Source organism: Phymastichus coffea, unplaced genomic scaffold (genome assembly GCF_024137745.1).
Source record: "Phymastichus coffea isolate CEN01 unplaced genomic scaffold, Cenicafe_Pcof_1.1 PCOF00009, whole genome shotgun sequence".
Classification (NCBI taxonomy): domain Eukaryota; kingdom Metazoa; phylum Arthropoda; class Insecta; order Hymenoptera; family Eulophidae; genus Phymastichus; species Phymastichus coffea.
Window position 1 is genome coordinate 8441538 of NW_026706820.1, and position 17739 is coordinate 8459276.

Sequence of the window (17739 nt, forward strand, 5' to 3'; positions counted from 1 at the left end):
AATTTAAATTAAATTTTGATGACTTATTTACTTAATATAACGTAATATAAAGTAATATAAGTAAAGTAATATAAGTAATATAAATCTGAAACAACATTGAATGAAACATTTGCTCTGTGCGTTAGATCGGGCGTGAGAATGACGTATATGCAAAAATATATGGTAGAAAATATAAGCCCCAATTTGTAATAGCTTCTAGAAGTCTTTAAAAGTCTCTGAATTTCTTACGAAAAAGAATTTATGCTAAATATCAAAAAAATTTAATTGAATTCGTCAAAAATACATTTCAAAATACTATAAAAAAATTATTTATGTTAGTGATGGTGCCGGAAGCCAATATAAAAATAGAATGAATTTTCTAAACTTAGTTCGATATTACGGCATTTATTCTATTTAGAGCAGAGTCGCATTTTTTTGCAAGTTATCATGTTAAAAGTCCATGTCATGGAATTGGTGGAGGTATAAAAAGATTAGCTCGACGAGAAAGCTTGCTCGGTAAAATCATAAGTAATTCTGCAGAATTTTACAAATGGGCGAAGCAAGCTATGCCTAAAATAACGTTTATTTACTGTAGTCAAGAAGAATATGAAATTTTTGAAAGTAGCATGTATAGTCAATTAAAAGATGCTCTTACTATACAAGGAACACAATCACTGCATGCATTCATTCCAGTTAGTGATGACAATACAACGGAAATTAAAGTAAAATAAACTTCATACTCTTCTGAATTTGAAATAAGACGCATAATTTAAAGGGTTTTTTTTTGTAAAATTACTTGTAAACAACTTATTAAGAATATTATGGTGTAGGTCCGATAAAAAAATATTTTTAATGCGGCCGCATCCTAAATATGCGTCGGTCTCAAGCCCGCTCAAACGCAGAGAGCGAATGTTTTAATTTCAAAATTATATCAGATTGTATAAAAAAATAGTTCATTTACATTACTTACTTAATTAATACATCTATATATTATTTAAATAAATACATATAAACTATTAGAATATGAAATTATTTATCCTTTAAAGAAGGCAATTGCAGCAAGCAACGTTGGAACCGCACGAGTAACAGACGGCCGAGCGGCCGAGCGGCTAGCGCGTGGTTCGTTTCATTTTAGTGCTATCTTAATCCTAATAGCGGGCACTCGATTTTCTCAATGGTTTCTTGTGTAAAAAATGACAAGGAACACGATGGTGCAAAAATTAAAAAAAAAATATCGTTTTTTGAGATATGGTCGATTTTTTGAAAAAATTGTTTATAACAATGGCATAAATAAATGATTTGGTATTTTATTATATACATTTTAAAAGTGAAACTCTTTCCGCGTCTTTTAAAAAAAGAATCATGTCCATATCTTTATTAGTCTCCGAGAAATCGAATTAATAAAAAAAAGTTCAATATTTTTTCAACAGTTGATAAGTCGGCCCCTTATCAATATTTTGATCTAAAACTCTGCACAGATGTTGACCTCTGTATAGATAACAAGTCTACCAACTTTGAACGAAATTGGTGATTTGAATTTGAGGTTTTAAACTGTTTGAAATAGCCAAGAATTTCCCAACAACAAGGTCAAGGTTCTTTGTTCTTTTCTGAATCTCTCTTTCTCTCTACACTCTCTCGCTCTGGTGATGCGACGACCGGTGCGCATTTAATAAGATAGCCAGACATTCCTGCGAGAAATCGATGTCCTAAACTATTAAATTATTTTCTGTATTCAGAATCCTTTAATCCTTTGCTAAAGCCAGTCTAACTATCAGTTAATATGTTATTACGTTCTATCTACCATCGCATCCTATTTGAAACCATGAGTTCCAATAATTTAGAAATGCATGACGTTAGAGGTAACGGTCTAAATCCATTACTATTCGGCTTTTCCATAAAGTGTACGTATGTACGTATTGATCCAGCTGTACGGAAATGTATCTTTCGCGAAGAGTTCATTCAATATGTCAAGCAACATTAAATTAAATTTAACGGATAGATTATTTAGAACTTCGTAGTTGATACCGTCCATCCTCGCTGATGATTTATTACGTTGTGAATTCAAAGCTGTGTTGAACTCCGTGTAATTGAATGGCTTATCAAAGAAAGCGTTATTGATCGTCTCAGGTAGTTCGTTAGAATCGATCTCCACCCTTACCGGGCACATTTTATCTAAGGTCATCTCTATTTTTTCATCGTATTCATCACAGGATAAGGAGTTTATTTTGATCCACTTATATTTGAATATCTTAGCAGTTTCCGTGTGTATTGTAGATTTCCGTTATAGTTAATGATTTCCGCGAATTTGTGAAAGCAGTCTCTTTTTTTTTTGCTTGAATAGTTTTTTAGTCATTGCTCTAGATCTTTTGAATGCTATGTAATCTGATATTTTACCCGAATATTTCCATTTTTTGAAAGCAGCTTTTCTTTGTCGCTTTACACGATCGCAATCAGTATCCCACCAGGGTACAGGGTTTCTATGATGCTTCAAGTTTACATTTTTTTTGAATGAACTTTTAATAACCGCTTCCCTTGCTAAATCAATAAAAAGATTATATTTTTTTAATAAGGATAATTCGTCGTACTTATTGGAAAGGAATTCATAATTTTTATTAAGTATCTCTGTAACCAAATTCCAATTTCGACTGTATTCTGAAAGTTTTACGGTAATATCGCTCTTTTTCGGTGTCGTAATTTATATTAATAAGGTAGTGATCAGAACTAAGAGGATCATCAGAAACTGTAATATTAAAATTATGTGCTATATTCATTGTTGTAAAAACGAGATATATATTAGTTTTAATTATAGGGACTTTATCATATCTTGTAAACGTATCAGAATTATACAGATAAAGTTTAGAGTTATCTATTTGGTCAAACAGAAGTTTGCCATTTTCGTTTGTGCCGCTACAATTCCATGTCTCATTATATGCGTTGAAATCACCTAAAAATAAGCTATTTACTTTAATTTTAAAGTTACCAACTAATATTTCCCATTCTAAGTCATTTAAATTAATATAGAGAGGTTTGTAACACGTAATTATTACAAGTTGGTGATTTCAACACTACATAATTCGGTTTCTATGTTCACCTATTGTATATTTCCAATTACATTATAATACCGATTTTTACTGATTAGATACGCAATTCCACCGCCTGAACTGTTTTGTCTGTTGCATCTTATCGAATTGAAATCAGCAAATTGGAATTGTATTTTAACCTGACGCCAAGATTCTACAAAAATTAATATGTCGTAATCGTGAATTTTTTTTCAATTTGTCTTTTTTTTACGGACACTACGAGCATTCCAAAACCATATTCGTAAACTTACAGAAGAATACTTATTATTTTTACCAGCCGTGGTGATAAATCTTCCAGCGTCTCAGAAGCAAGCGAATCGTCGTCGTCTGTTTCCGTCTTTTCTGCTCCTAAATAAATAATAATCCGAGTGATTCTGCTCTTGATATCTCTTTTATTTATTAGACTATGAACTTCAATTAATATTATAATCAAAGCTAGGTTACTATTCACATACTTATCTGCAATGTTTATCACCTCTTTATATTTACATTTGTAAGTTTCAGCCAGGAATTCATAGAGCTTTTCGTATGAGATAGGGAAGGTAGATGATTTGCTTTCATCAATTCGAGTTACAGCTGCCTCTATTTGATTTTGTAAATCAAGTGGTGGTTCTTTTTTAATATTACTTTTCTTCTTTTTCGGTATTTGTTTATTTGTTATATATGTTTGTGGACTTTTCATTTCATTTTCAGTTATACTAGGTGTAGTGAGTTACTGAAGGATAACTCACTAAACGGAAGGTGTATTGAGTTAACTATCTTTTGGGTGCATGTATTTTTTCATAAGTAGAGGATTTGTGAAACAATGGGTTTCTTTGGAAAGTTGGCACGCTTTTTTGGCTTTATGCCACACCACTTGTTGACTCAACGCTTAAATCACACGTGTCTTGTATATTGTAAATATCGTCGAGCTCCGGATTTTCTTGCAAGTTCTGCTCGCTGTTCTGTTGGAATGCACTATCAATTTTATTCTTCCGTATCTAAGATTCGCCGATATGTGTATCCTTCGCTATAGGACAATACCTGATAGTATGACCTTCTTGATGACACGTGAAACAGGTGATCTTATCGATCGAAACGCAAATATGAAACAGAGTATCTTCAAAGTTAATCGTAAATTCGGACGGAAGTTTGTTTATATCTTCAGGTTCTATAAATAGTTGCCTTCTAAAACTCACTATCTGTGTAAGTCCGGGTTTGTCAATGCCGAATCTTATAAAACTCACATACTCAATTTTAGCTCGACATTAAATTCCTTCAATTTAGTTGTTATTTATTGATGGGGAATGCATGGTGTACGTTTGAAAAGATTATTCTTTTAGGTTTAGTGACGTATGATCGTATCTTTAATTTGTGTCCATTAACATCAATTACATAGTTAGATTCTTTTGTTAACTCATCAATTAATTTCTCGCTGTTCAGGTAGCAACAAAAACAATTTTGTGCGATTTTGGATGCAGCAACAATGTTTGTCGGTAGTGTTTTGGTGGCGATTGCCTTTATGTATATTTTGGCTTCTATTCCTTCAACAGTATCTATGACTATAGCTTAATTTTTATGAGGAATAAGGCGAAACACAAGTTGCACGAGCCTCAAGCGCAGCGGGAAATCACACGTCTGACTTTTTCAATAACTCGAACCGTACTGCAGCAAATATGCTCTTCACTTATAGGTAATAATAATATCTTTGCAAATAATAAAAAGCTAAGTATTTCTTATCAAGAAAGTAGCTTGCTAATACAATCGGTAAAGATTTGTAAAAGTATCTATTTTATTAGTTTTGTGACGGTGTAGGCCTGTCATGGCCTGCATCGTGTGCTTGCCTCCCTCTCCTTCTTAGGCAAAGGCGCACGGCCGGCATCAAGCGCACGTTATTTTCACGTGCCTGATGCCTGCCCTTTTATTTTTCAGCAACGCACGAGAGTGGAAGGAGAAGCCGTGGACGCGACGACGCGTTCGAGTATTGAGAGTGCGAGAGAGAGAGAAAGAGAGAGAAAAACTATAGTCTAAGTTGGGCTTGGCGCGCGGCACTTGTCGCGACCGGCATTGCCGCGTGCCGCCGATTAGGAGGCGAGTGGTGGGAGAAGGCGTGAGAAGCCGGCTCTCATGCACTCGCGACAGAGAGTTACGCGACGCGCGCGGCAGCAATCAGTCTTACGAGTCGTACGAGCTGGTTGGTGTCCATCGCTGCCTGCCCTTTGTCCGGAAGAAGTCAGCATTCCTCAGCAGATCGGCCGGACGGGACTTCCTTTGCCAACGACGCAGCAGTTGCCCTGCAAGAAGCTGTCATCGAGGCAACACCCGACAGCCTTTTCTGCCAGGTCGCCGGCCACGCAGCAGCTAGGGGTTTTCCAGCCTAGCCACCGGTGGGACACCTTCAAGGCTGCCAGCAACAGCGACGTCCACCCGAATTTGGTCAGGTCACCGATTCCTCTCTCTCTATATATCTCTTCCTTTCCTCGGCGATTCTCACGGTTTGCGTTGCTACGCCAGGCTTTTCCGAGCCGGCGTAGTTTTCGGCAGTGTGTAGTTTAAGTAATTGTTTGAGCCGGTTAACGAGGTGACATGGCGCTAACGTGCCGGTCATCTCGTTTAGATTAAGTTTGCGCGTTATTGTTAATAAGTGTTTGTACTTTCGCCGGCACTCGAGGTAGTGCATTTGTAATAAACGGTTTGTCAACGAGTTGTGTGTGAAATCATTTGCCCGCTGTTCTCCTTCCTGCTTTGCTTGGAGCGATACACCGTCTCCCTTGCCTTCCCCCTTTATAAATAATTGGTAATAGTAGTGAATATATCGGCGTTGCACACCGACGCTATTACAGTTTTTATGACTAAGTTTCTTCTTATAAAAAAAGAGAATCTGACAAACTCAAGCCAGTTTATTTGTGATCTGATTGACTAAAAGATAGTCATGTAATCAGCTGTTATGTGATAGTTAGTATCTATATGTTATGTATGCTATTGAAAGATTACTGCAGATTTTAGTAGATTATTAAATGTTTGAAAAATTAATCAGTAACTAACCTTAAAATAAAAACTAACTGATACCTCAATAGAGAAATTAATTAAACTTTGCTTTATACGAAAGTATAACTACGAATAAATAAACACAATAAAAGATATAAATAGATAGATTATTACGATAAAATATTATACAGTAATTTTGGCTTTATTAAGTTATATAAAATATTAGAAAATTTTATAAAAATATACTAATAAAACCACTAATACTATACTAAAGTACATGTTAATTACAACCAAAAAACTAAAATGTTTATAGAACTTATATTATAATTTTTAAAGTGATTTAACTTTTGAAAAAAAATGCTTTTCTTTTCAAATTTTCGAACGATAATGGGCCAATTCCATCTCAGATCATGCAGAGCTCCCCACACACCTGTCACCAAGCTACTCCAAAGTATTTTTTTATTGTTCTAGGTCAAAAATAAGAGGACCCGTATTTTTTCTTTTTTCTCTTAGATGCATAGTTCCGTCAATAATGCAATCGGAAAATGCACTGCTGAAAAGGGAAAATTGAGAAAATTTTTCCAATTAAATTTGGTTTCCTCAATATTTTTTTTATTTTTCGATACAATTAAATAATTTTTATGTCATCTATAGTAGAAACGAAGTTCTTCAAGTCTAATTTATCAAAAATCAGAATGTATGCATTTTTCGGGAGAAAATGCATGTTTTCGAAAAAGTGCATCTTGGAGAAAAAATTGTGTATCTCGAAAGGCCATAATTTTTTGCGCTCAAATTTTTTTTATATATTCTTAGTACCAATACCTTCAAATCCATTCGATCAAAATTTGCTGTTTTTTCGTTATATCGCTTAAAAAAATTAAAAAAAAAAGTTTTACATTTTCAAGTCAAACGCGATAAATACATTCAGGAATTCATGTTAGCGACTATGTAGGTTAATAACTGAACTACAATAACATGTAACTCAAAGAAAAAGCTCACTTTTATTCAATCATGTCTGCAAGAAATGTAAAATTACACGATCATTTTTTTCTGTTTGAGTTGATTACTTTTACAACTCTCTTCACTTTTTTAGATACAACTTTCACTTTCTTGCCCTTGTTTACATTTTCGTTTTTCTTCTTATGAGTACTTTTCTTTTTTTTTTTCATCTTTTTTCACTTCAATCCATGGATGCGCAGCATGAGAATAATCATGTTTTAAGTCTTCACTAATTACAGTATAACTCTTTGTAATTCCGCCTATGTAGCAAACAGCAGTGAAAATTGAAATCTGTTTATTCACCCAATGATTTCCTTGAACTGGATTTTTCAAAATTACAGACCAATTCTCAGCAAAATCTATATGCATCAGCAAATGTTGATAATTTAACGTCACCCTTTCTTTCTCAGCTTTGATTTCCATTCGCTGTACCTATGTATTTATCGCGTTTGACTTGAAAATGTAAAACTTTTTTTTTTAATTTTTTTAAGCGATATAACGATAAAACAGCAAATTTTGATCGAATGGATTTGAAGGTATTGGTACTAAGAATATATAAAAAAAATTTGAGCGCAAAAAATTATGGCCTTTTTGAGATACACAATTTTTTCTCCAAGATGCACTTTTTCGAAAACATGCATTTTCTCCCGAAAAATGCATACATTCATATTTTTGATAAATTAGACTTGAAGAACTTCGTTTCTACTATAGATGACATAAAAATTATTTAATTGTATCGAAAAATAAAAAAAATATTGAGGAAACCAAATTTCATTGGAAAAATTTTCTCAATTTTCCCTTTTCAGCAGTGCATTTTCCGATTGCATTATTGACGGAACTATGCATCTGAGAGAAAAAAGAAAAAATACGGGTCCTCTTATTTTTGACCTAGAACAATAAAAAAATACTTTGGAGTAGCTTGGTGACAGGTGTGTGGGGAGCTCTGCATGATCTGAGATGGAATTGGCCAATGTTTCGCCACCGAACATCAGATAATAAAAAATTAAAACTTTATTGATAAAATTTTTTAATTATAAGTATTTACACTGCCGGCCAAAAGTTTGGAAACACTTCGTTCGGATTTCGAAATATGTATTTTTCCAGGAGTTTTGCCTCGAAAAAAGTATTTTTTGCTCATAATGACACAGAATCAAGCCTTTCCAGGTAACTTGAGGGTTAAGGTTTTAGATAAAAGTAGTATGAACTTAGAATTTTTGCCAGTCCGTTTGTTTTCATAATATTGACGATATGAGAGTTTATTATCGATGAGAAATTTATTGTGATGTTCTACTTTTGTTTCCTTTTTTGGCTTTAAACTTTTATCCATATTACTTTGGTTTGTCAGTATTGTTTTTTTATAAGTCTTGTATTTGATTTCCCTCATTTGAGTCAAAACTGTAAGCGTCTTTAAGTTGTCTCGAATATTTTTTTTTATTTAGGAATTTGTAAAAGTTTTGGCTTACATATTTATATTATACGGCTCAGTCATGGGAAAACGTAAAGAAATTCCACTTGAAAAAAGGGGAGCTGTATTGGCATTACATAATGAAGGTATCTCATATCGTGAAATTGCCAAAAAATTGAAAATTTCATTGAAAGGTGTGCATTCAACGATCAAAAGATTTGAAGACACGGGTAATCATCACGATCGTCCTCGAACCGGACGTCCAAAAGTAACTACTTCTCGCGAAGGTAAGCATATAGTGGTTACCAGTAAACGGAATAGACGGTTAACAGCTCCCGAAATATGCGCAGACATCAACAGAAGTCGTGAAAAACCGGTTTCACTAACAACTGTAAAAAGAAGATTAAACGCTGCCGGACTCAAAGGATGTGTTGCAGTGAAAAAACCATTACTACGTAAAGAGAATAAAAAGAAAAGACTACAATGGGCTAAAAGGCATCGAAACTGGACGATGGATCAATGGAAAAATGTGCTCTGGAGTGACGAATCCAAGTATGAAATATTTGGCTCTCGATGTAGAATTTATGTGAGAAGAAGTGCGTCCGAAAAAATGACACCTCAGTGTATAGTGCCTACTGTGAAGCATGGAGGTGGCTCAGTGATGGTGTGGGGATGTTTTTCTGGCCATGGAACCGGAGATTTAGTGAAAATTGATGGAATAATGAGAAAAGAGCAATATAAAAATATTCTCGTTCGTCATGCGATTCCCTCTGGATTAAGAGGACCCGGCCGTGGTTTTGTCTTCCAGCAAGACAACGACCCAAAACATACGTCGATCCTCTGCCGCAGTTATTTAGAGCAAAAAAAAGCTGATGGTGTCTTGGAAAATATGACATGGCCGCCGCAATCGCCAGACCTCAACCCGATCGAACTTCTGTGGGAAGATCTCGATCGAAAAATAAGAACATGTTGTCCAACATCCGCTGGAGACTTATGGGAGAAGCTAAGAGAGGCGTGGGCTTCTCTGAAACAGGAAACTTTGGACAAACTTATCGAAAGAATGCCACGGTTGGTGAGAGCAGTCATCAAAAGCAAGGGTGGATTTTTTGATGAAAAAAAAATCTGATATATTAATACCTTTTCTTTATAGACTTTTGTATTTTTCTTTTTATGTCTAGATACACTTTTTCTTGTTGTCTAGATATATTTTTTCTTGTTGTAAAATATACATTTTTTGTTGTTATACTATGTTTCAAACAAGTGAATCAATAAATTTCCTAATTAATTCATGAATACATATTTTTTCAACACTGTTTCCAAACTTTTGGCCGGCAGTGTACGTAACTCCATATTTATTAACTAATAAATAATATTGTCATAAGGCATTGTAATAAAGCAATAACAGATCTAATCTATATTCGTGCATTAAAGTAAATGCGAAAAAAGACGAAAAATATCACTGATATTGTGAATACAGAAAAAATATGTTTTATTTAATTCTATTATTTTTAAATACGGAGTTTTTAACTAAATAGTCAAGCAAAGATCAATTTTACCTTTTCTTGAATTGTTTGTTCTACTATCTCTTTTGTGATTTCTGTATCTTGCAAAGAGATATTACACTCCATTTCTTGCAATAAATTAAACGCGCTTTGCGGAATTTGTAAAACTTCTCCGTATTCAAGAATTGTATTGCGAACAATTGAAAATTCATCTTGTAGTATAATCTGTTTTTGTTTAAAACATCGGCGTGGGTTATAAGTTTTCTAAAATATATAATTATTATTATTATTATAAATAACGTCATTACGCATAATGCCAAAGAATAGTAAATTGTGATAATACCTTTATTAATTTAATGTGCTCAATGACTTTGCTCATTGATGGAGTATATTTATATTTTGTACGAAACTGATTTATTGCGAATAAACGCACATTCTGAGCCATTTCTTCACGTGTTTTTATAGATTGCTTTATTAACCACTAAAAAGTAAGATTTATAATAAATTAGTTCAACATTTTCAAAGAATGATTTCAAATAAAAAACTTTATTACGCTAGACAATAAAATGTTTTATTAATTCATGGACAATTTTTTTCTGAATGTTGATTTACAGGCTTAGTAATGCTTTCGAATATGAAACACTTATATTACTGTTGCTTGTGTATGAGGAATGAAATATACTATATAGTATGTTTCATAAAACAAACAGAATATAAAATTACTTTAACTCATTAACGCTAACAAAACACTTTTTCGAGGCTACATTTGAATAGTTGCCATGCAAGTGTGACGAGAGCAGGTCATGTGCCGGTCTCTCGTCTGCGTTCTCCCTCCTCCACTCGGCAAGGCGTGTTGGCCAACGTTAGGCGCATTAAAGTATGCGCCTAACACTTGGCCTTTTTGTTTCAGCGCCAAGGACGAGCCAGCGCAGTTGAGCGCAAGAAAAAGTTGAGGAGCGCGGAGAGAGAATAAGAAAAAGAGAGAGAGAGAGAGAGTATTAGGCCCATGCAGGGATTGGCAGGCGCGCAACGCGTGACCGATAAGCGGCGCGTCGCGTGCCGCCTAACTAATAGGTCAAGGTTGAGAGAGGAGCGAGCGCCGCTGAGCGGCTGCAAGACGAGCGCAAGAATTAGTGCGAGAGAGAGAGTCGAAGCCTAGTCCTACTAGAGTGCAGAAGTCCAAGCCCAGCCCTGCTAGAGTACAGAGAGTGCAGTCTGGGATAGCTGGAAGATCAACCCTACCGGCAACGGCTTTGTCCGCCACTGCAACCAGCCCACCTGCTAGGAGAGTCAACGTCGCCTGCGGATACCTGATCAGCGATAGCAGCTACCAGCGATCTGACCAGCGACGACGCCCAGTACTTCTTGCGGCAGCGCATCGCTCAGGATTCTCGACGTTGCGAGGAACAGGAGATAAAAGGTCAAGCCTTCCTTTTCTTCTTTCTCTCTACACTCTCTCTCTCTGTTGATTTGACGACCGGTGCGCGTTGAAAGAGATAGCCTGGCACTCACGTGCCGGCTATCTGAAGGTTCGCGCTAAGTTTAATTTATAGTGATGTAAGTTGCGACCGGTGAATTGTCCAGGCGCCCACGTGCCGGGCAATTTACCCGGTATTAGTTCGCGTAGTTTTTAAGTAAGTTTGTAATAGGTTAAGTACGCGATTAGGTATTAGGATAAAAGGCGAAATGTTCATTTGTGATTATCTTAAGTAGTTTATTGTTCTATTTGTAGTTTGTTGGTCGGTAATTTAGATTATGTTATGCGCGCGTATGTTTAGTGTGAATAATTATTAATAATAATAGGTTGTAAGTGAGATTTGATTCCTGTCTTTCTATGATTTATTTATCAACCTCCCTTCGTTCTTCTCCCTCAATTGTCATAAGCGAAAGTGCCTCACTTACCCCGCAAAGAATTGGTAACAAAGGATTGAGTTTTGTTACACAAGGAATTCGAACAAAAACAATATAGAAACCACTGTTCTCTACGTTTTCAAGAGTACTCTTTTCAGTGGTGTTGGTTAAAAGTCTAGGAAAAATTTCTAGTAGGGTTTGGGTTTGAAACGAATGAAATGAATTTTTTTTTTTCGAAAACTACATTCTTTACTAAAATTTTTCTGACAATAAAAATTTCTTAAAATTAAAGAAGGAATATTCTCAAATTTTTTCAGATTGAATTTGCAATATTATAATTTTTTGATAATTTTGAAAATAGAATAGTGATTCCTAAGTTTTTTTTGTTCGAATTCATTTCATGGTAACTATTCAAACGTAGCTCTCGAAGAATCCTGTTGGCATTAATTGGTTAATCCGTGTCACTCTCTATTCAGTCTAACAAATCTTAAAATCGGTTGAAAAAATATTAAATGTCTTTTTTGAAATTTATTCAGGTGAATTTTATACATTCACGGACAACAGATTTAAGATACCATATATTCTGATGAGTCAAATATTAAAATTTTTAAATTAAGAGCATAACCGTAATTTGAATATTTGAAAACCGGAACCTAATTTTAGTACTCTTCAGTGAAATTACTTATATACACCTAGTCAAATGAAAGTAAATTAATAGTTATTTATATCGAGAATGGGCTTTATAGATGCGGTTTCACCAAGTGCTATCTCAACCACGCGCGTATCAATAATGTGATATCTAAATATACATATTATATTTATGGCTTACGAGGAAGTTGAAATGATAATGATGCTTTGTAATACAAATAATCATAATCATCTAGAAGCTAAGAGTAACGAATATAGACTCTTATAGAAAGCCAGTCTGATGTATAAGGATTTTTAGTACCTCGCTGACCGTAGGATAACTCTCAGGTGGGCTAAACGTTTTTGTAGTTGAAGTAGGAATAAGAGTAAGATCGATCGGCGAGCAAACGAGTCCTTGACTCAGATTTTCAGTTTTCTGTCTTTTCCGACTGACCAGATTCGATTAAAACTATGCTAATGTTAACCAATTTTTATACACTTCTCGCATAAATTGAAGGAACAAAAAATATTTCTAAATTTTTTAGTAATTTTCAACGGGCTGTCATGCGAACTAATAATAAAATAATATAGTTATCTCCTGTAGCTAAGAACATATGTCATACACGCGTATTCGTTGCACACGCGGACCGACTGAAGTAGAAGACATAAGATAGGCCGAAACAAACAAACTGTACGCGGTAAATACATGATAGACCAGAAATGAAATAGAACATAGACAGCTGCAAACCTAAATAAACAATTAAGCTATATGACTCTCTCGGTTTCCAGGATATACTTATTCCTGAAGGAAGTGGTAGGGACTTATCTCGCCTTGTAAAGACATCTCTCTGGAGCTCTGTCACTTTATAATAAAAAGTATTAATATAACTGCCAACTTCGATGCCTAGATTCCTGCAAGTACCCACACGCGCCTTATAACTCGACCATCGCTACCGCAGCGTGTAAAACTTGCCGTGACAATCATCAAAATTGGATGACAGGGCTGTATTTCAGTGATAAATTGTCTTATGAGCAATTCTTAGCTATTTCAAACAGTTTAAAACATCAAATCACTAATTTTGTTCAAAGTTGGTAGACTTGTTACCTATACAGAGGTTAACATCTGTGCAAAGTTTTAGATCAAAATATTGATAAGGGGCCAATTTATTAACTGTTGAAAAAATATTGGACTTTTTTTTATTAATTCGATTTCTCGGAGACTAATAAAGATATGGACATGATTCTTTTTTTAAAAGATGCGAAAAGAGTTTCACTGTTAAAATGTAAATAGTAAAATACCAAATCATTTATTTATGCCATTGTTATAAACAATTATTTAAAAAAATCGACGATATATGAATAAACGATAGTTTTTTTTTAATTTTTGCACCATAGCGTTCCATGTTATTTTCTACATAAGAAATCGTTGAGAAAATCAAGTGCCCGCTATTAGGATTGAGACAGCACTAAAATGAAATGACCCGCGCGCTGGCCGCTCGGCCGCTCGGCTATCCGCTACTCGTGCGGTTCCAACGTTGGTTGCGGAAAATGCCTTTAACGAATAAATAATTTCATATTCTATCAGTCTATATGTATTTATTTAAATAATATATAAATTAGTTAATTAAATAAGTAATTAAATTTAAATTAAATTTAATGACTTATTTACTTATCATAACGTAATATAATGTAATATAAGTAAAGTAATATAAGTAATATAAATGAACTATTGTTTTGTACAATCTGAAACAACATTGAATGAAACATTTGCTCTGTGCGTTTGATCGGGCGTGAGAATGATGTATATTTAAAAATATATGGTAGAAAATAGGTACAAACAAATTACTTGTAAATAACTTATTAAGAGTATTATGGTGTAGGTCCGATAAAAAAAATTTTCAATGCGACCGCTTCGTAAATATGCGCCGGTCTCAAGTCCGATCAAACGCAGAGAGCAAATGTTTATCAAATATTATATCAGATTGTATAAAAAAATAGTTCATTTACATTACTTATTTAATCAATTAATTTACATATTATTTAAATAAATACATATAGACTCATAGAATATGAAATTATTTATTCGATAAAGGCAATTGCAGCAAGCAACGTTGGAACCGCACGAGTAACAGACGGCCGAGCGGCCGAGCGGCTAGCGCGTGGTTCGTTTCATTTTAATGCTATCTTAATCCTAATAGCGGGCCCTCGATTTTCTCAACGGTTTCTTGTGTAAAAAATGACAAGGAACACGATGGTGCAAAAATTAAAAAAAAAAAATCGTTTTTTGAGATATCGTCGATTTTTTGAAAAAATTGTTTATAACAATGGCATAAATAAATGATTTGGTATTTTACTATTATAACAGGGTTTCTGCTCAGCTTCGTCTGGACAGGAACAGTTATATAATATCTAAATCGCGGGAAATAAATTAGGTTGCTCTCCAGAGCGGCACGGTGCTCCTGCACCGAGTGTCCTGGGTCCAGCAGCTCAGTTGCCTCCTTTTCAGTCAGAAAGCTTGGCCCGCGGAGAGTGTCGTAGGCTACGCGTGAAGATGCGCGACGGCCAAAGAGAGAAATTCGCGCGTGTACAGTCGCGTAGACAATCGCAATTCAAGGAACGAGGAGTCGGCGGACAATAAGCACTCGAATAGAATTAAAAGTAGAGGCGTACAAATTTTAATCAGCAACAAAGGAATACATAGTATCGAAACGCGTCGATATAAACAATGTTAATCGCAATGCAACAAACTCGCAATAGTTTGACAGTGAAGCGAACGGAACTGCGCACGCGCTACGCGGTTAAGGTCGCGCAAGCACTCGCTCTGTTGTGAGCTGTGTATAGTACATTGGCGACAGCGAACCGGCGCGCGCCGTTCGAACGTGGAAGCGACAGCACGTTTGCGGAGAGAGAGGAATTGCCGGTACCAACCGTGGCCGCAGCGCAACGTGTACAAAAGAAAAGGCGAGCGTAAACGCGCGGCTTAGTTAACGCAAAAAGGGAGAGAGCGGTATAGAGAGAGAAGCCAGGTACTAGATCTGGTACTTACAGTATAGCCGCTTGTACACCTATTCTAACCCGCAAACCGAGGGCACACGATAGCGGGCTCGCCTCTGCTGCGTATTCGCTTCCGCTGGTCGGCTGACTCGCAATAACGCCTCTCTTCTGGTATATGCAGCGTACGTAGGCGCGTGTAAGGCTGGATGTTCGCTGTAGGCCTCGGCTCGCCAGAAGGAAGTCGAAAATACTCCTGACGACTCGCGCGAGGAACGTTAACCCGTCGATCGTCGAAAACCGAATATCTCAATTTTCGAAACTCTCTCTCTCTCCTCGCAAGGAAGCGTCTCTCCGCGAGGTCCGCGCCGCGAGTCGACATCGATTATCGTACGCAAGTCGCGTCGCTTACCAGTTCGCTGACGTCCGTAATGCTGTAACTATTCAAACAATATGGTAATTTATAATGATTATCAAATATATTAGTTACTGGCTTCTTGGGGAGAGAGAGACATAACGAATATACAAACGATTCGTTATACTATTTACATTTTAAAATTGAAACTCTTTCCGCGTCTTTTAAAAAAAGAATCATGTCCATATCTTTATTAGTCTCCGAGAAATTGAATTAATAAAAAAAAGTCCAATATTTTTTCAACAGTTAATAAATTGGCCCCTTATCAATATTATGATCTAAAACTCTGCACAGATGTTAACCTCTGTATAGGTAATAAGTCTACCAACTTTGAACAAAATTGGTGATTTGATGTTTTAAACTGTTTGAAATAGCCAAGAATTACCCTTACAGAAAATAAAAAAATATAGCTTTTGAAGCTTAAAGACTCTAGATTTTGAATTTTTTGGTTACAAATCGGAGCACCTGTAGCCGTGCAATTCTTGGATAAAGCACAAAAAAAAATTTCCAAAATTTTTACCTTATTATTTTACTCTAAGGGCATGAAAAAATTTTTTTGAGCTAGACCAATGCATAGGTCGGATAGCCTGTTCATTTAGTTTCAATTTGCTTTTTACGGGAGTCAGATACGACCATTTGTCTTTGAGATATCGAATTTTGAATGCAAAAGGATTCTTTTTCATTCAACTGCCGATATCTCTGAAACTACTGGTCGCTCAGCGAACGGACAAAGGGTTTCGTTTTTTGCAGAAATCTGTCATCATTGATTGGAAAAAAAAATTTTGTCCACTTGTAACGTTAACGTGAAAAAAGAGCAAAAAAGTGCCAATTTTCCTTTTTTTAGTTAATCGACTGCATCTTTGGCAATATTGGGGGAAAAACTTAGGTTAGAAAAAAATTTTACAGTCTAACGTACCCCAAAGACCCCCCTCAATTTTAAGATCGATCGGTTCAGTGGTTTTTCTGAACCGATTGATTGAAATTTTGAAAAAATTAAGGGAACAAGGTTGTTGTTCCTTAAACTTGACTTAATCTTTTTAAGAATCAAAATTTCATTTTTTTCGACGTTTTACTCAATTTTGAGTTATTTGAAGATTCATTAACAAACAAAAAATAATTTGAAAAAAAAAATGTTTCTCGTGCTTAAAAAAATTCCGTAAAATTTCCTTTAAAAAATATCGAAAAAATCAGCAACAAAAAATGTGGAAAACGGCTCATCCTAAAGGCTATCCCTGTAACTTCCCGCTAATTGATTTTTTGGAAAATTAAATTTTCAAAATTTTCAAAATTAATAAAAAATCAAGAGGACATTTCTGACTTACCTCGTTGAAGCTATGAACACAATCAAACCTTTTTTTCCTAAAAAAAATTTTATTGAATAGAATGAAAGTTGATATCCCGAAGGTGCCCATGGTACTCTTTGCGCGAAATTCTGAGCGATAAATTTTTTACGTTTTCTACAGAGCCATTACGTGACTCAAAACAGTTTTTTCGAAACTTTTCGACTTCTGGTAATAAAAACCAACCAACAGTTTTTTTCATTATTTTTAAAGAAATTACTGATTTTAAATTCCAATTTATCCCGTAATGCCTCTCAGCCGACATTTATTTGCCCCAGAAGTCACTCGGCTAGTGACCTTTGTTCAGGATGGGTACAGATATCGACAGATTGGTGAAGAACTCGGTTTAAGTGCTTCGGTTGTATCTCGTGCGTACAACCGATTCTGCGAAACAAATAGATACCAACGACGTGCTAGACAAGGATGACATCGAGCAACGACTCGTCGAGATGATCGAGCAATCACTCGACAGGGTATCCAAGACCCTTTTGCTCCAGCAAACGTCATCGCTCGAAACTTTCCGAATGGTCAACAACGGCAACAACAACAACAACAACGACAGCCGCGAAATATTTTACGATCG

General features: G+C 35.4%; 1 protein-coding gene across 8 annotated transcripts in view; it reads right to left on the bottom strand.

Annotated features, from left to right (window-relative positions):
* The window catches only part of LOC131670948 (coiled-coil domain-containing protein 93), a 636062-nt gene that overhangs the window by 334503 nt on the left and 283820 nt on the right, over nt 1-17739 (bottom strand). For 7 of the 8 annotated variants that reach the window (XM_058947011.1, XM_058946991.1, XM_058947001.1 and 4 more), the window contains 2 exons: nt 10276-10413; nt 9987-10196 (listed from right to left, as the gene is read on the bottom strand). The exons of the other annotated variant lie outside the window; for it this stretch is intronic. In XM_058947011.1, the coding sequence (XP_058802994.1) occupies nt 9987-10196; nt 10276-10413 (348 nt within the window). The remainder of the gene's footprint in view (nt 1-9986; nt 10197-10275; nt 10414-17739) is intronic. 8 annotated transcript variants of the gene reach the window in all.